General features: G+C 41.4%; 1 protein-coding gene across 7 annotated transcripts in view; it reads left to right on the top strand.

The window, feature by feature from the left end:
* Nucleotides 1-25,269, top strand: part of SRPK2 (SRSF protein kinase 2) — a 281,731-nt gene extending 256,462 nt beyond the window's left edge. For 3 of the 7 annotated variants that reach the window (XM_073619637.1, XM_073619636.1, XM_073619640.1), the window contains 3 exons: nucleotides 10,803-10,895; nucleotides 11,281-11,373; nucleotides 23,250-25,269. In XM_073619637.1, coding sequence (XP_073475738.1) covers nucleotides 10,803-10,895; nucleotides 11,281-11,373; nucleotides 23,250-23,434 — 371 coding nt within the window. In that variant the 3' untranslated portion in view covers nucleotides 23,435-25,269. The remainder of the gene's footprint in view (nucleotides 1-10,802; nucleotides 10,896-11,280; nucleotides 11,374-23,249) is intronic. The other 4 variants (XM_073619642.1, XM_073619639.1, XM_073619641.1 and 1 more) reach the window with 2 other exon arrangements.
* Nucleotides 25,270-25,684: the final 415 nt, after the last annotated feature.

Below are 25,684 nucleotides of genomic sequence, written 5' to 3'. Positions count from 1 at the left end.
GCAAATGGGATTGGAAATGAAGCTGGCCTTGTGTACTATCAAGGGCCAGGTCTCGGCCTTATCAGTATTTTTTATACGGCCTCTTGCTTCTCACTCTCTGGTGCATAGTTTTATTCAGGGGGTAACACCAATTAATCCCCCTGTCAGAGCCTATATGGTAAATTCCCTTAGTTCTTTTGACAAGAAAAATAGTCCTTTTGGTTGCCATATCCTCTGCCAGAAGAGTATCAGAATTGGCGGCTCTGTCTTGTAAAGTTCCATATTTAATCATGCATAAGGATAAGGTGGTATTGTGGCCTCATCCTGAATTCCTACCGAAGGTGGTGACAGGTTTTCATTTGAACCAGGGTATTATTCTGCCGCCTTTCTTCCCAGAGCCTCGATCTAGGGAAGAGATGGCACTACATTCCCTTGATGTAGTAAGAGCGGTCAAGGTCTATTTAAAGGAGACCGCTCAGGTTCGCAAAACAGATGTTTTGTTTGTACTGCCAGAAGGCCCTAAAAGAGGACAAGCAGCATCAAAATCTACTATTTCCAAATGGATTTGTCAAGTCGTTGTTCAAGCTTATGGTCTAAAGAAGAAAATTCCTCCTTTTCATGTCAAAGCGCATTCCACCAGGGCTCAAATATATAAATGTTGTATGTGCCCGCCCCAAGAAACAACAATACTCTACGCTTAGTACGTATATCTAACAGTGCATCACACCGAGGGACGTGACGCACCGGAAGTGACGCATGCGCTCCATCGACCGGGGAGGAATCAGGAAGCGTGTGGCTGTAGTCGCACACAGTGAGCGCTCCTGGCAAACTTTACCGATTGGAAGACGCAACAGGCACAGTGCACTTTGTTATCTTTGCTCTTTTTATAGATTCTCTGGTACGCATGTTTTATAAGGGGGATATTTGGATGTTTTAATAAAGTCTTTTAGCAGTATCACACTATGTGGACATTCCATTTCTCCCACATATCTCATTGGAGCTACCAAGAGTAAGACTGACATCTGGTGGTCGTTTGGAAAGTGGTGCGGGCCTACTATTATTAATCAAGGCTCATATTGGTTGGATTTCTGGTGAGTGCGTTTTTCATTGGGGGGTCCCAGAACGTGGTGTATCGCTTGGTGAAAGGAATAACTACCTTCACAGAATACAGCAATATTTATTAGTGGGACTTTTACTGTCTGTTCCAATTCTGAACTCAAAGAACTTGATTGAGAAGGGGACCCTATTAATTTGGGGGGTACAGCGCTGCTGCAATACTGAAATAAATTTTATTTATTTAATTTATTCATTATTGCGTTATATGCATTCCACCAGGGATGTTAGTGCCTCTTGGGCGGTGCATCACCAGGCCTCTGTGGCTCAGATCTGCAAGGCCGTGACTTGGTCTTCAGTCCATACATTTACCAGATTCTATCAAATCGATGTTAAAGGTCGTGAGGATATTGCCTTTGGGCGTAGTGTACTGCAGGCTGCAGTATAAGTCCTCTAGCCTCTTAATGCCCTACCTTTTTTGTTGTGTCTCCCTCCCTTCAGTTGCCATTGCTATGGGACATCCCACATAGTAACTACTATGGCTCTGTGTCCCCTGATGTATGAAAAGAAAATAGCATTTTTAAAACCGCTTACCTGTAAAATCCTTTTATTTGAAGTACATCAGGGGACACAGAGGTCCCTCCCTTCTTTGGTATACACGTGTATTGCTTGGCTACAAAACTAAGGTACTCCCAGTAGTGGGGGAGGGGCTATATAGGGAGTGCACTTCTTGTCTAAGGGTGTGCCAATGTCCATCACCTAAAGGTGGCCTATAATCCACATAGTAACTACTATGGCTCTGTGTCCCCTGATGTACTTCAAAGAAAAGGATTTTACAGGTAAGCTGTTTTAAAAATCCTGTTTTCGCTCACAGGTTCAGTCATTCAGCCTGTGCTGGCAGCGATCGGTGTATCTCAGTCCTTAAAGGACCAGTTTATAGAGATGCTCAAGGTTATTCCTGATCAGCAGGCCCAGGATTTGGCCAGGATATCATAAGCGTTGTGTTTTACAGTAGACGCTATGAAAGATTCTATTCTCCAGGCCTCACGGCTCATGCTAGGGCTTGATACATGTGCGTAGAATCTTATGGTTGAAAAATTGGTCACCCGAAGCGCCATGCAAAAAGCTCTTGGCCAGTTTCCCATTTCACGGTGAACGGTTATTTGGAGATGATCTAGATAAGTATATCCAAAGAATTTCTATTGGGAAAAGTTCCAGTTAAGAAGAAGTTTAAGCATTTTTCTTTTAAACGTGCTTCTTCTCCGGTGCCAGGGGCATCAGCCTCCAGGCAGTCACGACAGCCTCCACCATCAGGTTCAAGAGTTAAACCTCAGGGTCAGTCCCAGGGCCAAAAGAGGAGTGGGGGGAAGGCTTCTACAGTTTTCAAGGGTCTGGCAGGAACAATGTCAGATGGGATGACAGATGGGTGGCTTCCTCCCAGAGATCCGGTGAAAAAGAAGTCTCTCTTTCTAGCTTTGGATCATCTCTTATCTCAAAGAGTGATATCGGTGGTCCCCTTGGAAGAGCAAGGATTAGGGTTTTATTCAAACCTTTTCATGGTTCCAAAACCAAACGGGGATGTCAGACCCATTTTAGATCTCAAAGATCTAAACCAGTTTTTGAATATCCGTTCCTTTCACATGGAGTCAATCCGATCAGTAGTCTCAATCCAAGGGGGAGAATTTCTGGCGTCAATCGACATCAAGGATGCTTATCTCCATGTGCCAATTTTCCCCGCTCACCAGAAATTTCTACGCTTCGAGGTAGAAAATCTTCATTTTCAGTTTGTAGCCCTGCCTTTCGGTCTAGCTACTGCACCTTAAGTATTTACAAAGGTCCTGGCTTTAGTCAGGTTAAGGGCTCAAGTTATAACGATACTAGCCTACTTAGACGATCTACTCTTGATAGATAAGTCGGTAGCCCACTTAAACCAAAGTTTGGTCACCGCAGTCAGCTACCTGGAATCCCTGGGTTGGATTCTCAACCTAGAGAAATCCTCCTTAAAACCATCAAGGAGATTGCAGTACTTGGGGCTGATCATAGATACAGTTCAGAAGGAGTTTTTGCCCCAGGAAAGGATCAATTCCATAAAGGAATTGATTCAGTTAGTCAAAACAAAGAAGAATCATTCTATTTGACTTTGCATGAAGTTATTGGGAAAGATGGTGGCTTCTTTCGAGGCCGTTCCTTATGCGCAGTTTCATTCAAGACTGCTGCAAAACAGTATCATGTCAGCTTGGAACAAGATGGTCCAAGCTCTGGGCTTCCCAATGCGTTTATCCCCTGAAGTGTGTCAGAGCCTCAATTGGTGGTTGATATCCAGGAATCTTCAAAAAGGAAAATCCTTTCTACCAGTCACCTGGAAGGTGGTAACAACCGATGCCAGCTTTCTGGGCTGGGGAGCAGTCCTGGAAGAAGCATCTGTCCAAGGGAAATGGTCCAAATCAGAGAGGACCTTGCCCATCAATATTCTAGAGATTCGGGCAGTACGCCTGGCCCTAGAGGCCTGGACGCTCAGACTACGAAATTGTCCTGTCAGGATCCAATCCAACAATGCCACAGCAGTGGCCTAAATCAATCTCCAAGGGGGCACGAGAAGTCATGCGGCCCAGAGTAAGGTAAATCATATTCTATCTTTGGCAGAAAACAACATTCCCTGCCTATCAGCAATTTTCATTCCAGGAATAGAGAATTGGCAGGCGGACTACTTCAGTCCCCAACAATTGTTCCTGAGAGAATGGTCCCTTCACCCCGACATCTTTCTGTCAATATGTTAAAGATGGGGAGTTCCGGACGTGGATCTGTTTGTGTCCAGGTTCAACAAGATCGACAACTTTATGTCAAGGACAAGGGATCCGTTGGCATTCGGAACAGATGCCTTGGTTTCTCCATGGGATCAGTTTTCACTGATCTATGCGTTCCCTCCTATTCTGCTGCTTCCGCGCCTTCTTCGCAGGATCATATAAGAAGGGAAGAATGTGATTCTTGTGGCCCAGGAGATCTTGGTTTGCCAAGATCATAAAGATGGTGGTAGGGGACCCTTGGACCCTACCACTGTGGCCAGACCTTCTCTCTCAAGGTCCGGTATTCCATCCTACCTTACATATGCTAAATTTAACAGTTTGGCTATTAAGACCCACATTCTGAAGGACCGTGGGTTGTCAGTTACAGTAGTTTCTACTTTGGTTAATGCTAGGAAGCCGTCTCCAGAGTCATATACTATAGAGTCTGGAAGGCATATGTCTCTTGGTGTGAATCCAGGGGTTGGCACCCCAGGAAATATGTCATAGGTAGGATCCTTGAATTCCTACTGATGGGATTAGAAATGAAGCTGGCCTTGAGTACCGTCAAAGGCCAGGTGTCGGCCTTATCAGTGTTTTTTCAACGACCATTTGCTTCACACTCTCTGGTTCGTAACTTTATTCTGGGGGTAACATGGATTAATCCTCCAGTGAGGTCACCCCTGAACCCTTGGGACTTAAATTTAGTCTTGTCGGCATTACAAAAACAGCCTTTTGAGCCAATACGAGATATTCCCTTAGTCCTCTTGATGAGGAAAATAATTTTCTTGGTTGCCATATCTTCTGCAAGAAGAGTATCAGAATTGGCTCCTCTTTCTTGTAAAGAGCCATATTTAATTATTCATAAGGATAAGGTTGTATTGCGGCCTCATCCTAAATTCCTACCGAAGGTAGTGTCAGGTTTTCATTTAAACCAGGATATTGTTCTACCTTCATTTTTTGCAGAACATCGTTCTGTGGAAGAGGGGTCACTACATTCTCTTAATGTGGTGAGAGCGGTCAAGGTCTATTTGAAAGTGACCGCTCAGATTGGTAAAACACATGTTTTGTTTGAGTTGCCAGATGGTCCTAAAAGAGGACAGGTAGCGTCGAAATCTACTATATCTAAATGGCTTCATCAAGTGATTGTTCAAGCTTATGGTTTAAAGAAGAAAATTCCTCCTTTTCATATTAAAGCGCACTCCACCAGGGCTGTTAGTGCTTCTTGGGCAGTGCATCACCAAGCCTCCATGGTTCAGATCTGCAAGGCCACAACTTGGTCTTCAGTCCATACATGTACCAGATTCTATCAATTAGATGTAAAAAGTCATGAGGATATCGCTTTTGGGCGCAGTGTACTGCAGGCTGCAGTATAAGTCCTCTAGTCTCTTGGTTCCCTACTTTGGCTCTGTGTCCCATGATGTACGATAAGAAAATATAATTTTTATAACAGCTTACCTGTAAAATCCTTTTCTTTGAAGTACATCACAGGACACAGAGGTCCCTCCCTTCTTTGGTATACACGTGTATTGCTTTGCTACAAAACTCAGGTACTCCCAGTAGTGGGAGGGGTTATATAGGGAGTGCACTTTTTGTCTTAGGGCATGCCAGTGTCCATCACCTGAAGGTGGCCTATAACCCACATAGTAACTACTATGGCTCTGTGTCCCGTGATGTACTTCCAGGAAAAGGATTTTACAGGTAAGCTGTTATAAAAATCCTATTTTCCTTCACCTTGCTTATTGAAGTGTTGGATTTTTTTTTTTAACACCTGAATAGCTATGAAAAATCTTGAGAGCGACTGTTCTTTATACTCCTTTTTTTTTTTTTTTTTTTTTTTTGGTGGAGCCTATCCCCTTGCAAGATTTTATTCCCATGATCCACTCTTATGTAGGTGTCTAAGTATATTCTGAACACCTTCTTTCACCACATCGCTTGGATTCAATCTGATAATAAATGATGACATTTTGCAAACAACAAGGGTGCGTTCATTGGGCTTAGGTCCCTGGTTAATATTTTCCTTGATTGAGGAGGTCAGTTCCCTTACCTGGAGCCCCTACTACTCCAAAGCACCAATATGGTGTCCGTCCTCAAGACTTGTGCACTCTTGTGCCTTTCCCTACTTATTTTTCTGCTGTGGATCACCAGATCACTCCTCCAAACTAGAGATGACTATCATAAATTCCCTTCCTTAGCCCTTGCACTCAGTGTTTGACATTGGACAGGATACCATCTTACTGTTTCCAAGGGTTCTTTGATGGTCAACTTTCCTCTGCATGTACGGTAGCAGCTTAGGCACTTATCAGTGTTGATCAGCTTTTGTACTAGCTTGTGGCTGTGTGACAGGCTTACCAGGAGAATGCCTAATATCCCCAATTCCAGGATATCCCTACATTGGCATTTCACATCCCTACGACCCCCCCCCCCCCCCCCCCCCCAAGGCCCTGCACCATGCCCTCTTTCTAAAGGCTCCCCACATGCAAGTTGGGTCTTCCTGTTTGACAGCCCCCCCCCCCCCCACTAAGTTTTCTCCACCTAGTGATCTGAGCCTAAGTTTTAATTGTTCATCGTCTTGCTTACTGTGTACCACCTCGTACCCTATTCTGCTTTTATATATCCTCTCCATATCTTCTTAGTCCTTATACAACCAGGGCACTTTATGCTGATAGTGGATTCTTCCTGGTTTCCTGTTGGGGACTCCTGCAAGGTCTTGTAGTATAGCCAAGCCTTACCCCTGGGAAGTAAAGGGTTCCCCTTCTGTTGGTTCTTTTACTCGCGTATCCCCCAGTCTTTTATTCGCAGCAGTATTTTTTTTCTAGCATTCTCCTTTTCTACGCTGGAGAACAAGGGTAGCTTAGAAGCCTGATCTCCTTTTCTTCCCTGCATTTCCATTAACTTGGTTGTTTCCCAACAAATTCCACCCAGGGGATAGGGCTCAGGCAGTACATTCATGGCTGCATGCCATGCGTCCCTTGTAACCTGCGCCCTTTTCTCTTGTTCTTTTCAGGGAGGTCGCTCTTGGGGCTTACTTCCTCAGTTTCACCCCAGATGGTTGTTTTTTTATTTATTTTTCATACAGTCTCACAGAGTGGGTGAGCTTATATGGCTAATACCCTAGTGTGCACAAGAATGCTTTAAGAAATAGAAGTGAACAAGTAAATGAACAGAAGAGAAATCCAAATCAAATCCATACTTGGTGCGACCACCCTTTGTTTTCAAAACAACATCAATTCTTTTAGGTACACTTGCACACAGTTTTTGAAAGCACTCAGGAGGTAGGTTGGTAGTTGGAGAGCTAACAACAGATCTTCTGCGGATGTAGGCTGCTTTAAATCCTTCTGTCTCTTCATACAATCCCAGACAGATGCATTTATGTTGAGATCAGGGCTCTGTGGGAGCCAACCCATCACTTCCAGGACTACTCCTTTACACTCAAGATGGTTCTTAACCACTTGACCTCTGGAAGATTTACCCCCCTTCCTGACCAATTTTTTTCATGGCACTGCGTTACTGTAACTGACAATTGCGCGGTCGTGCGATGCTGTAGCCAAATACAATTTATGTCCTTTTTTTCCCACAAATAGAGCTTCCTTTTGGTGGTATTTGATCACCTCTGTGTTTCTGTTTTTTTTTGCACCATAAACAAAATAAGACCGACAATTTTTAAAAAAAAAAAAAAAAACAATATTTTTTTACTTTCTGCTATAAAACATATCCAATAAAAAAATAGTTAATTTTAATTTTTTCATCAATATAGGCCAATATGTATTCTACTACATATTTTTGGCAAAAAAAATCTCAGTAAGCGTATATTGATTGGTTTGAGCAAAAGTTATAGTGTTTACAAACTATGGGATATTTTACTTTTAATTTATTTCATTTTTTTTTTTACTAGTAATAGTGGCTGGACTTACAGCAGGACTGTGATATTGCGGCAGACATTTTGGACACTAACACTTTTGACACTTTTTGTGGACCAGTGACATTATTACAGTGATCAGTGCTAAAAAGATGTACGGTCACTGTACTAATGACACTGGCTGGGAAGGGGTTAACATCAGGGGCGATCAAAGGGTAAATGTGTTCCTAGCCAGTGCATGTGTACTGTGGGGAAGGTGCTTCTACTAAGGGAAGGCATAGGGAAGGCTTTGCAGAAACACAGGATCAATGCCTTCCCCTATTGACAGAATGGCGATCTGCCTTGTTTACATAGGCAGAGCGCTGTTCTGCCTGTGTACTAAACAATCGACGGGTGCCAGCAAACATCAGGTCTACGGTACCTGCCGCTGGGCTCCCACTGTGTGTGATCACAGTGGGAGCAAGCCGCTGCATGCACGCACCCTACCCAGGAGAGCCGGATCACTTATAGATACGTGATCTGGTGCATAGCTGCCACCCTGTGTCTGTAAAACTGCTATAGGGCGGTCAACAAGCGGTTAATGACATTGGCTGTATGTTTTGGGTCTTTGTCCTGCTGCAGAAAAAAAATGTGGGGCCAATCACATGCCTCCCTGATGGTATGGAATTGATGGATAAGTATCTGCTTGCATTTCTCAGCATTAAGGACACCATCCATTCTGACCAAATCTCCAACTCCATTTGCAGAAATGCAGCCTCAAACTTGTAAGGAACCTCCGCTATGCTTCACTGTTGCCTGCAGACACTCATCATTGTACTGCTCTCCAGCCCTTCGGCAAACAAATTGTCTCCTGTTACAACCATATATTTAAAATTTTTACTCATCAGTCCTGAGCACCTGCTGCCATTTTTGTGCTTAGCCTTATTTCCACGTCCGAGATATGGCTTTTTGGGAAGTACGCTTGAGGTGTCTTTCATCTGCTGCATTAAGTTTCCTTAGCCAACCACTGCGTCTGTGGTCCTCAACGTTGCCCCTTTCTTTGTGCTTCTTCAAAAGAGCTTGAACAGCACTTCTTGATACCCCAGTCTGCTTTCAGATCTTTGCCTGGGAGAGAGACCTTGCTGGTGCAGTATAATTACCTTGTGTTGTGTTGCTGTGTAGTCTTGCAATGGTGTATGACCTGTGACATGAAACGGTCTTCCACAACCTTGCCTTAGTAAAAGAGTTTGGCTGTTTCACACCCGGTTTTAAGCCTCCTACACAGTGGTTTCTGTTTCAGTTAATGACTGTTTTTCAGCCTACATATGAAATTGATGATCATTAGCAACCTGCTTGGTATAATTTAGTTAATCCTACACCCGACTCTAATCCTACAATTTTCCTGACTTTGTGCAAATGTAAGAATGGATGCTGGTTTGAAACCGAAGGGTAGTCGCACCAAATATTGATTTGATTTAGATATTCCTTTTGTTCGCTCACTTTGCATTTTGTATGTTGGTAACAATATATAACAAAAATATATTTTTCAACGCATTCTTACTTTACAGCATTTCTTCACACCTGCCTAAAACTTTTGCACAGTACTGTACACTAGGGGGTGGACCAAGCATAGTTTTTGCCAATGTCCAATCACCTGATAACGGCATATAACCCATAGTCTATGAATTCATTTCTGTGTTTTTTTAATTTTGAATAGAGTAGATGGGGAGATTTTCATTTATTTTCAGTCCAGTAGACACAACAGGAATTAGGAAAGACTATCCAAAGTTAGGGAAATGTTCCAGTTGTGTCTGGAAAAAGTGTTCCCATTGGAAGATTTCTCTTCTATTTATGTTCTAATGACAATTAAAAATGTTGGATTTAACCAACACTTTCAGCCCCAGGGTGGCACCATGATCACCAGAACTGGTATGCCCTTTGGAAAATTTCCCCTCTGTTACTGTTCTGGTGTCAACCTAAAATTTTGAATTTTTTTTTCTTTTTCCATAATGGTAAACAAGACAAATGGGGTGAATCTTCTGAACAGAGGCAGACAGCAATAACAACCTGACATTCTAATTATGCCCACTCTAGCCAAAAAAAAATAGTTTTGCCTTTAGTTCTACTTTAAAGTTAAAGAGGTCCAAACCAATATATGATCTGTGGTGTTTTTAGCCTGAAACCCTACTTGTTTTTTAACTTTGTGATGGAAATAAGCATTTTAACTTCCTAGTTCTACGGAAAGAATGACAGAAAAGAAGCTGCATATTTTGAAAGTTCTCATGATATAACTTCAACTTGTTTATTTCTTCTTATAATCAAGAGTGAAGTGGATGGAAATTGTTCAGCAAGCTCATTTTATTTCATAATGTCACTCAGACAACATAAAATCTCTGTAAGACATGCATTTGTTTGAAAGCTGCCGGCTGAGCTCCAGTAGTATGTAGTCACAAGAACCCATTAAACAGATCGCATGTAGGTGTGATTTGCCAGTCATTAGATACAATTAGTCTATGTGCTGAGCTAATCATTTATTCAGCAGAAAATCGCTTAGATGGACCAACATTCTTTTGGTATTAAAAATTAACTCATCTGTCAATTGCTTCTCTCCAGGGCATGAATCAATACAAATATTTGTGCTTTTTAATAAGTGAGGTGATATAGTGTGCAGGTCTGTTGATCTTAAAGGTCTGCAGGACCATATGAAAAGATAGAGCTAGTATGGAGTGATTGTGATAGATCTAAGGTATGTCATTTGTTTTCTTTGGAATTTGCAAATCACACTTATACATGAGGTCCACCTCATGTTACTAATTAAATTTTCGAGCTGGTACTTGTACACATGATTTTGTGTCTGGATTTTGACAGACTATATTAAAGGACTAATTATTCCTAACTGGCGTACCAAGGCTGTTCTACTCTGTCTGAATCTGTCCATTCTCATGCTTTATTGCTTGTTGATTTATTCCACAACATAAACGCTGGTCATAAATTTTACTAATGGAGTCTGTTCTGCTGGGCCTTATCTGCATGGGTTTGCCCCATAATTGGTTTTGAGTTTTATTTTAATTAATTCTATTTCCCTCCTCTTCTTATCTCATTCTGTTCTTTTTTTTTTCTCACCCCTTCACTCCTTTTTCTCTCCTCCATAGACCACATAGCACACATCATTGAGCTTCTAGGCAATATCCCAAGACACTTTGCTCTGTCTGGAAAATATTCTCGGGAATTCTTCAATCGCAGAGGTAGTACCTCTTCCTTACAGAAGGCATTGTGATGTAGACAGAATTAATCTTCACACTGCTTTTTTTTCACCAGACACCTCAAAATATTTTTCTTTGGTCACTGAACCATTTTCCATGGCTCTTTGGAAATGCACCTATCTCAGTGCATTTTAAACATGTTTTTTTTAAAGTTTAATATTTTCTGCTAAAAGATTTGACAACAGATAGTATTGGGTTGGCTAATCTGTTGCTGTGGCAACACCACCTTCAAGTTCATGTATATGGTAAAGCTTCATAAATAAGTTGGAGATTTGTTCTGTCTGCACCGTGCCCTCTTTCTAAATGTATAAAATGTACTGATTGAGTTGTATGTTTCTGTTTTGCTGGCAATGTTCTCCAAACACAGATCACATAGCATTGATCACTGAACTGCTGGGAAAAATCCCTCGAAAATTTGCTGTGTTGGGGAAATATTCCAAGGATTTTTTCACCAAAAAAGGTAACTGTTTCTGAACCACAAAACTGCTTATTTCTATGTAGGTGGGGGTCAATGGTAACATTTAATATATTTACTTAATTTTGTTCAGTTTTATGAAAATGGATTCAGTTGTCCCCCTTTATAGTAACCCAGGCAGATTGCACCTTTAGTAGAATGCCATTATTTCTTAAAGGATCCAATACTTGAAGGTAGAATCTGGTGAGCACATTTTTCATTCAGTAAAAGCCAAGGAACCTATCCTTAAAGTACACTAACAAAATCACCCATAGGATTTAATTTGATGCACTGTGATATACTACATGCAATGAATTAAACTCTACTAAGATACAGCACTAACCTTATATGTTGATAGTAGACACCCTCTGCTATTTGCAGACCATGTTGCTAACTTCTGTGTTGTCTCCCCAGGAACTCCAAGAAGCGCTATGCAAATTTTGACTTCTAAACAGCCTGCCCTCTTACGGTTGCTGAGAAGCCCATAACCCTGAAAACTGCATTTAAAAAAAACTTGTTCTGTGCAGATATGCAGGCTGTCTTTATGGAACTCACCTTTTGAAATACTACTTTATAGGTTAATAGTTAAATAACAGCACAGTTTAGAGTCCCACTGATGACATGGAGTGCAGTATTAAACATTAGGTGGGTGGCGGTCAGTCATACACTTGGTAGCATATGGGGGAAGGCTTCAGTTACTTAGTAATACACAGAGTATGGTTTCAGTAGGGAGTGGGACTTAGACTGGAGGATTATTGGTAAGTAATCGGATACTGATGAGTGTATTGGAAGCATTATTCTGTTGTTTACTGTGTGTCAATAGATAAGGTTTGAATAAAGGATTTCCAGTTGTCAAACATTTTTGAACCTCCATTTTTTATGTATAGAGATCTACCACCCATTCCCTGTGAAATATGGAAGTTAACTTTTCTATAAATAAATGGAAGGATGTCAGGGTAATCCATTTATGCAAAATGTTCTTTTTTGCCACAAGAGAGATAATGGTGAGCAGGTGCTTAGGCTGAAAGTGTCCACACTGGAGATACCTGCATGGTATAAAAAGGTTTTAGGAAAGCTTGAAAACAAAAGAGAAACTCCTGCGCTGCTGGCGGACTCCTAAACTAACAGAGGGACACTGCTGCAACACCTATAGTACTGCTCCAAACAGACAAAACAAAACTGGGTTATGGGGGGGAGTGGTGGTTGCGCTGTGATGGGGAGAGGACAAGAAGGGGGGGGGGGGGGACTATACTAAACTAGAGTGTATGTAACACACATGCCAAATAGCCCAAAAAAAGGGGGTCTATAACACACAAAATAACAATAGCCCACTGACTAGTGCCTGTGATAAGTGATTAAAATAACCAATAAATGTATAGCATGAAAGAAATAAAATGGCATGTGTGTTACATACACTCTAGTTTAGTATAGTCCCCCCCCCTTGTCCTCTCCCTATCACAGCGCAACCACCGCTCCCCCCCCATAACCCAGTTTAGGAAAGCTACCATTTTAATTTAACTGACTGTTCATCTATGACATAGTAAGAGTTGTTTTAGTGAGCGTAATAGAGAGCATTTATTGATCCTGTATAAATATGGGGGTTTTTAGGGATTGATACACCAAGATAAGATAATTTGTCTTTACACCAGATAAAAGGATAAAGATTTCTCAAAGGAGCCTTGGTACATTTGGTTGGATAAAGTGCCTTTGGTTTGTGCAAATTAACAGAATAACCACAAATTTGAAGTATCCTAGGGATGGAAGTATTCAGGATTGGATATGTATAAAATAGGTTTCTGCAAAAGCTGTAATTTTAATGGACTTGTGACCTATAGGTATGCCCTGAAAAGTGGTTTGGAATTCTAGGAGTCGTATAAAGGGGTCCAGTGTAAGGTTGAAGAGGATTGGGAAAAAGGGGGCAGCCTTGTCTTTGGACATTGTATGGGAGAGGAGACCTGGATATAAATTATTAGCCTTGTGTGGGGGTTATTACAAATGTGTAGGGTGGTGAGAAGATTGTTGCTTTGCTTGGATCATGGCCATGATAGCAGCTCGTGTACACAGATAAGTGTGCTTGTTACAAAGAAAACCCAGTTGGAAGGGAGTGAATAGCATGGGGTGCAGGTTTGGATGTGATCTGCCATGATTTAGCCCAGTTATAATCTTTAACTAGTGAGTATAGGACAGTAAGATTGGACGTGTTTAGGGTTTTCCCTAGTTTCAGAATAAGGGCTGTGTGAGCTTCATTTAATTCATGGTATGGAACATTATGGGTAAGAATAGAGTTATAAAGGTTTGTAATTACAGGAGGGACACTTCTATGGGTAAAGGTTCAATAGCCTGTTGGACCCCCATCATAGTGATTGGGAAGTTTAAGTTGTTCGCCTTGGTCTGGGGTAGGTTTGTGTAATCTAGCTTGATCAATTAACTGCTGCTGTAAAGGCAAATGTGAGGACTGAGCTGTGCAGAGATGAGAAAAAATATTGCTCAAAGGTTGGGAATATAAAGTTAGTACATGTAGGTGCTGGTTTATAATCTCAGGTCTGTTAACATAAGAATGTGATGTTTTGAACCGTGAGGTTAGTCAATTTGGCAAGGAGGGGGATGATTTTTGCCCACCTATAAAATGTATTGCTAGTATGAAGTAGTTTTTGTTTTGTAAGGGAAGCTACAAAAGCATTTAAGAAAATTGCTGCTTCCTGCCATTATTTTTTCCAAGTCAAGCAAGTTTTCCAATAAATGCTGTTTATAATGGAACAATAGCTTATAAATGGGAGCATGGATGATAAGCTTCCTTATAAACTAAGAGATAAGTAGGCAACTTCTGAGTGGAGGGATTAAATATGAGCAATCATGGTTAGGAAAGATGTGATGGGTCCTAAAGAAGTAAAATGAACTTTAGGAAAAAGGAATCTGCTATTAGAAAAGTCTATTCTAGAAAAGTTGTGGGGACTTTGGAATAGCATGTGTAGTCGTGTTTGGTTGTATGGCATAGTCTCCAGACACTGACCAATGAAGCCTTGGTTAAATGGCACTGCAAGCCCTAGTTGGAGGTAGAGTGTATAGTGCTGGATGGGTTGGAGTGATTTGACGGGTTTAGAGTAATTTAATACTGTATGTTAAGTCAGTGCTTAGAGGTGTAAGCAGCTAGCAGCAAAGTAAATATATAAACATGTGACATTAGCACATAGGCTCCGGCCAGCGTGCAAGGATGTTCAAGCATGATGTTGGCATAGGCAAATCCCCTGAATATGTGCCTTCACACGAAATGCATTGGGTGGAGCCTATATCAATAGCCCAACATCTGCACGTGGGAGAAAGCAGTGTTGCAGGGGAATTTGCAGTTAGTGTGGGGTTGTGCATAGTCCAGCTAAAACACAGCCATATTCTGTGCCCCAAAAGTCCTTGAATAACTATTTTTTTTTTTAATTTTTTGTCACATTTACACAGATCAGGAACCCTGACTTGCCTCTAATGTCATGAACTCTGTGGGTTTTTTTTTTCAAGACGGTGATTCCAAAAGTAATAAAGCCAGAGACCGCTAATCAACTAGCATTTTCAGGAGGCTTGCAAATTGCAAGGCGGAGATATATCTTGGTGGTTGAAAACCCTTATAATCAGCTAGAGAAGTGACTAGCATCAGGTGATACACAGAGATGAAACAAATCCTCTTACACAAGTTGTACCTGTTTATTTACAGCCCTTTCTTCTGTACAGCATTCCTAAGCACACGTCTTACACAGTATCTATCAGCTTTGGAAAGCAGGGGGCATGAATCTAAAGTCTCACACTGCAGAGCTCAGTAAAGACAGCTCTGAGTCATGATTGGAGGGAAGGGACATGCACCCTCCTCACACAAGGGGAACATGCAAAGCTGTGGCTGTCAATAATAGGCAGTATGCTGGTGCTCTCGTCCCTCCTCACCAATTATCTCTTGGAGTTGGGAAAAGCTGTCAGAAGAGACTCGGATATTCGAGGAATGAGTCAGCAGAGAGAAATCACACGCCGTGCCTTTAATAGAGGCTAATACACAGTATAGAAGGATAATCGTTAAGGATATGTTAAGTGAAAGGATGCCCTCATCCCTATCAATGTACGAAACAAAACCTTCTAAGTGTTTTTTTTAGGGGCATGAAAATATACACATATAAAATGAATAACAAACTTTATTATACATGTTAAAAAGATAAAAAAATGCTTTAAAAGGATAACCAGTGTGGTCATATAGCATGTTACACAGAGAAACCACGATTCTGTCATCTTTTGCAGCATAAAGACAGAAGTACCCAAAGCATTTCAAAATATTCATTTTTGTTGTTTTCTTCAGGGGTAAGTAGTTATCAGGTATAGTTGTCCTTCTGGGTGTAGCTCATTCTATGAGAGACCCTATCATTATTTTGAAATCAAGAAGGAAGGTTTGCCGTTGTCCATTAGCAGAGATCCACCAAGAACTGAAGGGGGAAGAGGTGCCTGCCCCCTGAATCTCCCACCATTGGGGACAAAAGGGGGTAACCTACCAAGAGTCCACACCGGACCTTTAAATGAAATGACCACTTTATATTGTGTTCAATAATGAGACTGTCCAAATGAGCCCAAAATTGAAACTGTAGTTGGAAAGTCCCAGGAATGGCTGGAGGGAGAAGGATTACTCTATTTAACCTATAGAATGTTTGCACAAGATGTCTGTCATTTCCTGGTCATTTGTGTGGGCAGTCTGGAGCACAGCAAGGCTTGATGGTTAAAGAGGAACTGCAGTCTGCTCACATAATTTGTAATAAAAACATCTTTGCCATTTTGAAGCTTCCCTCCAACCACTTTGCCTATTATTTTATATATATACTGTGATTCTGTACCTTCCACTATGTCTGGCTGCATCCATTTTAACTGTGGGCAGCTGAAGCTGCTGCCTGTTCACTTCCTGGATTTACACAGACACGCGCCTTCAGCTCTGCAGCCCTGCAGCTCTCACTTGCCCTCTTATGACTCATCATCCTCCCTTCCTGGCAAACTCTCACGAGAGTGAGGTAGAACTGTGCATAATGTCATAAGCCTAGGCTAAGAAAGAGACAAGACCAGACAAGAAAGAGGGAGTGGGCCGTATAAGGTATTTACTGGCAGAAAAAAAAAAATTTTTACTATCCAAAGTTAAAACAACAAGGGTAGAAGATTTAATAGATGGAAAGTTGAAAAAATGACTGAAGGTCCTCTTTAAATGGAGTCATTTTATACGTGTATATTTCCATGCCCTAAAAATCCCACTTAGAGTGTTTGGTTTTCGTACAGTATAGAAGGTGTGCTTTGTTCATATTTCATGTCTGAGGTTTACAGCCACTTTAAAGTTTGCAACTGCAATCTGCTGACATTGGATGGTGCCTACTATATCAATACATAAGGGTTTTGCAGTGACAAATAGTCTAATGTATTTTTTGTACATACATATGCAGCTACCTTCAGGTGATTGGACACTGGCACAAAAAACTGCAGGGTTATCCCCTAAAAACCTTTCCATTTTAAGCTACCTTCAGTTTTTTGCTAGTGTTCTTAAGTAATGGACCTCTCTACCGAGAGAAGTTACCTCTTTCCTATGGAGGTTTTTACTTAAAGATGAGTCTCCTATCAAAATTCCAGGTTACACCATAACCATATAGCTTCTTCTGCAGCTTCCAGATCAGTTGACTTTTCGGCCATGATGTACAGCAGCGGAGCCCTATTCCCACCATGGAGGGGAAGCCAGGATGGGGTCTCATCCCCTGTATCCTGTCCATAATGCAAAGATTTTCAGTGTTAAGAGCAGCACATTTGCTCCTTGATACTGGCGTTCCAATGCTCGGTCACCTAGGAGCGAGGACTGCAACCCTTTGTGTTGTGTGACAGTGACAGATGTGACACATGACAGTGTGTTGCAGTCATGTATAGGAGAGACCTCCATTTAAATTAAATTTGGTGCTGTTTTATGCCTTCAGTCTAGCGTGTTTTTCTCCGGCTGCAGCAGAATCAAAGGCTACCTTTTATAGTAAAGTACAGAGCTCCCTGGATGCCTGTCTAGATACCTAGCAGCTTAAAGCATCTGGCACAGAAGGCCTAACCCCTTCCCTCTCCACAGCAGTAGAGGTCAGGAGTACCCCTCTGGGGACATTTTTATGCTGCACAGGGTAAGGGGGTCAGACTCCACATGTTCTTCCAGAGAAAGTGATGCTAGACTATCTCCAAAAAGCCTTAGTACCCTCAGTTCTGATTGTTGCCCTCAGTGTAATTCCCTGCCTTCCGCTGGCCCTTTTGGTTGCTCAGATGTCCACCTGCTTATCAGAATAGGAATTTTCTGCTACAGTGTCTGACTTCATGGGCAGACTTTTGTCCTGTGTTGATCTGTGACTTTGTATTAGCTGCAGTTTCGGATTCTTCCAATTTGCCCCTCTGCCCAGTAAAATGAGCAGATCTTCTTGCTGCTATTCAGCAGCTCCTCTCACAGGATGTAACTGCTCTAGCCACAAGCAGGTAACACACTCAAGCCTTCTAACTTGAATTTGTTAAGTTCCCAAACGAATGGGAGTTTGGCCCATTCTGGATCTCAAAAAACACTAAACTTGTTCCTGTGTGTTCAAAAGTTTCACATGAAATCCACCAGATTGGTCACTGACTCCCTCCTTCTGGGTGTTTTCTGGCTTCAGTAGACGTCTGGGATGCTTACTTTCCTCCTCATCTTTCCTCCTCATCAACACTATCGGCATTACCAATTTGTCACCTTTTCCTTTGACCTTTCCACAGGCCCCAGGTGTTCACCTGAGTGCATCTCCTTTCTTATCTCTGCTCCATTTCCAAGTTGTGGGTTAACCTGGTCCTCCCTATGATTGTCAGCCAATGTCCAATGGTTGGCGCAGACTCTGCATTGTTTCGGTTGGATTGTGGATCTTCAGAAATGGCTGCTAGAACTGGCTCACTAATTTGAGTACCTGGGCCTGATGATGGATACAGCACTGTCCGGGATCTTTTTGCCCAGCTGCAAATTTCTGACCCTCCACTTTCTTGCCCAGGCTCTTTTTTCCAGGGTCAACTGTCTATCCGTGCCTGCATGAGGGTCTTGGGCCTTATAGTAGCCTTCTTTGAGCCAGTACCATATGCCCAGTTTCAATTCAGACCATTGCAACTCAACATTCTGGCAGCAAAAGACAAACAGTCCTGGTCTTTGGACCACCCCATGCTCCTGTCCTGCATGGCCAACCTCGCACTGAGTCAGGGAAACCATTACAATGATGCAGGGGACTTGGTCATCAAAAGAAGCCTGGCTTCCCATCAAACATCGTCATCCTGATGTTTAAGTGCATGACCTCTCAGTTACAAGGTAAAAAGAATCTAATCGGATGGTCCCATAGCTATGGCCTACATCGCTCATCAAGGAGGCACCAGATGTTGCGCCGCTCACAAAGAAGCAGACTTGACACTCTCTTAGGCAGAACTACACATTCTAGTCTTGTCTGCTGTTCACTTCCCAGGCATGGAAAATTGGCAAACAGAATTTAGAGGTGTTTCAAATGTTTTCTGCAGGTAGGGAATGCCTAGGGGCTGTGGATCTATTTCCATCCAGATTCAACAACAAACTGGACAGGTTTGTTGCCAGGTCCAGGTACCCCCGTGGACTTGCTGATAGCTCTGTAAGATCAGTTCCTAATTTGGAGATTCTCACCACACGAACTGGCCCATCGGGATGTGGTACTCCGGCATAATCAGATACCTGGCAGACTACAAATATCATGTCCTATACAACTAAGAAAAAAGGATTTTTAACTTGCCAGTAAAAATCCATTCCTTGGAGCACAGTGCAGGACACAAGTTCCTTCCCTCTGTTCTTATGATCTCCCAATGCTTGCTACAAAATTGAGGCTGTCTGAGAGTAAAATCGTTTAAACAGGATATCCCTGCACCTTTTTTTTTTTTGCTAGTGTCCACTCGCCTGAAGGTACCTTTAAGTAACCCATGTGCAGTACTCTAAGAAATGGAGTCTTAGGGATGTTTTTACATGTGTAAATATCATTGAACAATTGTGCTAGAGGAAATGTCTACTATTCAGGTATTTGCATGTAGAAAGTGAAATTTTACACAGTGTGACTAAAAATAAGCTAAACCTGCAAGAAGTCACTGCCAAAAGATAAGGTTGTAACATTTTGTTTATAATAAAGCGACTTTTCTCCGCTTGCATTGTGTAGTCACTGAAGTTTTGGTCAGCACCTCCAGTGGGGAAAATAATAATTTGATTCCTTGCAGATTTTGTAAATTTACCCACTTACAAATAAATGAAGGGTCTATAATTATCATAGGACAAAAGAACTATCCCCCTTGAATGGGACTTTGAAGGCCACAGACATTGATGTGCGTAGAAAAATGATTTTTATTGTTACATAGAACAAGTAGATCAAACAAATGATCAAACATTAGAAGACATCTGATGTCCATAGATTTATGATAAAACAGATATAACACAAAACGAAGTGCAACAGTACATATGAAATGACACTAGTACTCTCCAGTGGATGGTAATCCCTGGTACCCGATGCGTTTCCAGTTTAACACCTTCGTCAGGGGTAGAGAGTAGAGATAAGTATGGTCAAAAATAGTTTAACTCAGTCAGAGTGACTTCATGTCGTGAGCAAATGAGGCAACTGTCAGGATGGGGGTGCAGGTAAACATCAGCTTAAGATCAAAGTGGGTACAAAACATTGGATTCCCAGATCTGTTGAATAACAGATGAGCAGCAGCAGCTGAATTTCAGCGGTTAGGTGCGGACTGGCATGTTTTCGTTTCACCAGCGTGTGCTCTGGCGAACAGTGGGAAAGGAGCTAGCCAAAGCCTTAAAATAAGGCTCCCAAATCAGTGGGTAACCAGATAGTCCCTGTCTTCCTGCATACACCATGTATATCTGGTTACCCACTGATTTGGGAGCCTTATTTTAAGGCTTCAGCTAGCTCCCTTCCCGCTGTTCGTCAGAGCACACACCGGTGAAACGAAAACATGCCAGTCCCCACCTAACCGCTGGAATTCAGCTGCTGCTGCTCATCTGTTATTCAACATATCTGGGAATCCAATGTTTTGTACCCACTTTGATCTTAAGCTGACGTTTACCCCCACCCCCATCCTGACAGTTGCCTTATTTGCTCACGACATGAAGTCACTCTGAGTTAAATTATTTTTGACCGTACTTATCTCTACTCTCTACCCCTGACGAAGGTGTTAAACTGTAAACGCCTCGGGTACCAGGGATTACCATCCACTGGAGAGTACTAGTGTCATTTTATATGTACTGTTGCACTTTGTTTTGTGTTATGTCTGTTTGATCATGCAACTTTGGACACCAGATGTCTTCTAATGTTTGATCATCTGTTTGATCTATTTGTTCTATGTAACAATAAGAATCATTTTTCTATGCACATCAATGTCTGTGGCCTTCAAAGTCCCATTCAAGGGGGAATAGTTCTTTTGTTGTATACAGCATAGGGATGTGGCCACTACATTGATTTCTTTGAGACAGCGGAAACCTCTTTTCTCTTTATAATTATCATAGGTGTATTTTAAATGATAGAGACAGAAGATCAACCCAAAATCTCTAGAAAAAACACATGATACAAATGTTATAAATTAAGTTGCAGTTCAGTGAGTAAAATAAGTATTTGATCCCCAAGAAAAATGTGACTTAGTACTTGGTGGAGAAACCTTTTGTTAGCAAGCACAGCGGTAAGATGTTTCTTGTGGATGGTTACCAGGTTTGCACACATCTCACATCTTTACAGATATTCTCTCAAGGTTTCTTGGCTGTCGCTTAGAAGTTTCAGCTCCCTCCATAAATTTTCTATAGGATTAAGGTCTGGAGACTGGCTAGGCCACTCCATGACCTTAATGTGCTTCTTCTTGAGCTACTCCTTTGTTGCCTTGGTGGTATGTTTTGGGTCATTGGCATGCTGAAAGACCCATCTGCAGTGTTCTGGCTGAGTGAAGAAGGTTCTCATCCAAGATTTTACAATACATTGCCCCATCAATTGGTCCCTCAATGCCACAAAGTCAGCCTGTACCTTTAGCAGAGAAACTGTCCCAAAGCATAAAGTTTTCACCTCTGTCTATACCTCTTGACTATAGGAATGGTGTTCTTAGGGTAATAGTCAGCATTTTTCTTCCTCCAAACACTGCGAGTCCACCTCCTCAAGAAGGCACATGTACAGTCATGCCAATAACCATCTAAATGATTCAGAGAAGGATTGGGCCAAAGTGCTGTAGTCAGAGGAGACCCAAATTATGCTCTTTTGGCCTTAACTTGAATCAGTGTTTGGAGGAAGAAAAATGCTGACACTGACCCTAAGAACACCATCCCTACAGTCAAGCATGGAGGTGGAAACATGATGCTTTGGGGCTGGACAGGGCCATGTATTGTACAATCTTGAATGAGAGCCTTCTTCCCTCAGCCAGAACATTGCAGATGGGTCTTTCAGCATGACAATGACCCAAAACATACCGCCAAGTCAACAAAGGAGTGGCTCAAGAAGCACATTAAAGTCATGGAGTGTCCTAGCCAGTCTCCAGACCTTAATCCTATTCAAAATGTATGAAGGGAGCTGAAACTTCGAGTTGCCAAGAGATGGCCAAGAAACCTTAAGTATTTAGAGAAGATCTGTACAGAAGAGTGGACCAAAATCCCTCCTGAGATGTGTGCAAACCTGGTCACCAACTACAGGAAACATCTTACCTCTGTGCCTGCCAAAAAGGGTTTCCCCACCAAGTACGAAGTCATGTTTTGCTTGAAGATCAAATACATATTTTACTCACTGAACTGCAACTTAATTTATAGCACTTGTTCTATGTGTTTTTTCTGCGTTTTTGGTTGATCTTCTGTCTGTCATTTAAAATACACCTAAGATAGAAATTATAGACCCTTAATTTCTTTGCAAGTGGGCAAACTTACAAAATCTGCAGGGGATCAAATAATTATTTTTACCCACTGTAGATGAGGACTGTACTAGCAAACTCTACAAGGGGCATTGTTGCCAATAAATGTAACCATAGAAGGCTTTCAAAGAAAGTGTGCAGTAGAGGATAGCTTAAGATGCTAGGCCATGACTTCAAGGTTCCCTAAATAGTAGATCTTGCTAAATTGTGCCTTGTTTGGTACTTCTCTACTAAATTCATTGAAACACCCAGTGCACATTACCCAGGACCTGCATCTACATTACAAGTATCAGCTAGATCACAGGTGTCAAACACAAGGCCCGCGGGCCGAATCCGGCCCTCCATGCCATTTCATGTGGCCCTCACACCTCTCCTGCAGCTGCAGGAGAGCTCCAGCCTTCCTTTGGTCCTCCCCCAGACCCCTACTTTCTGCTTTCAAGCAATACATCCAGCTTATTCCCAGCAGCAGCATAAGGAAAGGGGGTGCTCTGTGATGTTAGGGAGAGTAGGGGACTCAACTTCTGATGGTGGGGTGGCTTTTGACATCTAATGTAAGGGGAGGGGATGCGCTGGACATCTAATTTTACAGATACAACCGGCCCTTTTGAGAACAATTATAATGCTGATGCGGCCCACGATGAAATTGAGTTTGACACCCCTGAGCTAGATTATCACCTCCTTTACCACTATGTATTTGTATTCACCTTGAATCCAGCAGTACATTGTTGTGGGAGGGTTAGCTGTATTAGTACAATGACCTACTAGTAAGCAGAAAGACAGACATTCATTTCTCTTACAGCTTCTGATGTGCACACCATTTCAAATGTTTCCCCAACTATATCTAATCCCTTTTCATAATATGTCCGTAATAAAATTTATCAGACTAACAAAGCAATTACATTATGTTAAAGCTTCTTGTTTTCCTAATTTACGATTACTTTGCTCTCTTAATGTAGGGGAGCTTCGACACATCACTAAACTAAAACCTTGGAGTCTGTTTGATGTTCTGGTGGAGAAGTATGGCTGGCCACACGAAGATGCTGCTCAGTTTACAGATTTTCTCACTCCCATGTTAGAAATGGTTCCTGAGAAACGTGCATCTGCTAGTGAGTGCCTGCGACATCCCTGGTTAAATTCATAGGAATGTTCCCTCAAATACTTTGGACTTAAACAGCGACTGTCAATATCTGTAACAGGATTCTGAGTGATTTGGCTTTAGCTTTCCGACTTTTCTTTTAGGAGTACCTTGTTTTGTTTTCCTTTGCTTGGTGTGCGCTGTGGTCAATGGAAAGATTATCCTCTGTGTCTTCAGCTCTAAGCTTTATCGACCCACTTTTTCTGGGGACCAGGACGTGGGAGAAAAATTAGAAAAAAAAAGAAAAAAAAGCCTAATCTGGTCTTGTTTTTCATGTTACGTGGCATTCAGATGTCCAATTTTTGAACAAGAAGTACATTTTTCCATGTGTCTGCCAGATTTTGTAACTATTTATGAAGATAAGTTTTAGCAGATGTTGGGTAAATTCAAGCTTTTGAAATGACTTAACAGGCCTAATGCATGGGTACTGTAACATTTTTACTTTAACTGAGGGATTATCATTCTTGTACTATAGTGTATGTACATTCACTTTGTAAATGTTTCTTTTCATTGACAACCTTGCAGTGCTGGACTAGGCTGCGATATGTCTGTTGCCCACCTAGCACTGAAAAGGTTACTTAACAGTAAAGGGGATTGCAAATCCAATGCAGATTGATCTCCTCCACTTCATTTTTAGTAAACTTTCTGCATGTAGTGAATTACAGCTGGGTTTTCCGAAGATGCGTGGTCATTTTCTTAGTTTCGGTAACTAAAGCTGCTCTTCTTTTTTTAAAGCAATTGCCCCAATATGGCACTTTAGGGGAAGTTGAACTCTTTATCGTCTAATGTATGCACATGACAACATTCATAATTCAAATTGCTGCAACATTTCATGTGTTCTGGTGAGGCCAAGCTCATCTCCGCATACTTTCAGCTACCTCCTCTTTGCAAAACACATTAAATTCTGCACACTCGCAAGAGACAAGTCGCATTGTATGCCGAATGAACTTTCCCCATCTGAGATAAAGCACAGGAGTTATAGTAAAAAGATAGTTCCAGGAAAGAAAAACCCTTACACTGGAACATCACTTTTTCAATACCTTTCTGTCTTTAGACAAATATGAAGTGTTCTGTCCTATTTAACATCAGCTGAGTACAACAGACTATTTTAGTTATTATCCCAAGATGCAAATATTTATTCAATATCAGAAAATTTTGCCTTTTATTAGGCTGATTTCTTACAATAGGTAGTATTCTCATAAGGGTCTATTAATGTTGTATGTTGCATTAGCTATGGAAATTGCCACTGGGGATATATTGTGTGTAATGTCCAAGGTAACATTTTATTATATTTTTGCACATATGCAAAATAACTTAATAAAGATTTTAAAACCAACATTATGCTTCGGTCTGTAGTGCAGTGGGCATAGTAGCTCTTTACTCGTTGTAATATTCTGACCGTTAAATAGCCCATTTCACAACTGCTTAGGTGTACATATAATTCAGCATTATTTTTTTAAAAGAAATGCACTGGTTACATGTATTTTCGATAAACTAACTACTTAGTAATTTGTTTTCCTTTTTAAACATTCAGTTTGTTTTGCTCCCTTTACAATGGCAAATAGAATTACATGATGTTAGAGGTGATGCAGATTTTAGAATGTAAGCAGAGATCTATTTAACTTTTATTTTATTTTTATTTTTTTTTTAAGTCTGTGGATTGAATGTAAATTTATTTCTGGTTTTACAAATTATGGTGCCACTTTGTTTTTTGATTTATCCATTGCGGTTTAATCACAAGCCTTTGCAATAATTAGATGTGAAAATACCCAGTGTTGTAACCGTAACCAATTGTGGTTTAAGGTGCTTGCAGTTGTCCAATAAAATGTATGTTTTTTTTTTCATAAAATGTGATTTGAATAATTTTTTCTAACCCAAATCTCTCTTTGCTGAGACCCATCTTAAAGTGGGCTTTGCATAAAAATGCAAGGTCCACTTATATCCAGAATCCCCCTACCCCCATGTACAAATAGTATATGGCAGCTGTTTAGAAAACTCAGAAAATATATTTACCTTACACTGTGGTTCTGTCCACCGCACCTAACTGAGGTGCCATGTAGTCATTCCAGAACGATCCCGGGAGCGCTTACAATCACAAATCTTGCAAGAAGTGTGCCTTCAGTGGACATCATTTCTAAATGAGGTTAAGACATTGTAGAAAATTTCAAATAATCTTTGCCAGGTTTAACCTCTTTAAAATCGTCCGCCCACATTGTACTGCAGACGGGCAGCTCCTACAGGCACAGTGATATACCT

Source organism: Aquarana catesbeiana, linkage group LG03, assembly GCF_042186555.1.
Source record: "Aquarana catesbeiana isolate 2022-GZ linkage group LG03, ASM4218655v1, whole genome shotgun sequence".
NCBI classification, from domain to species: domain Eukaryota; kingdom Metazoa; phylum Chordata; class Amphibia; order Anura; family Ranidae; genus Aquarana; species Aquarana catesbeiana.
The sequence above is the reverse complement of the archived record's forward strand: the minus strand, read 5'-3'. Positions and strand labels throughout refer to the sequence as shown.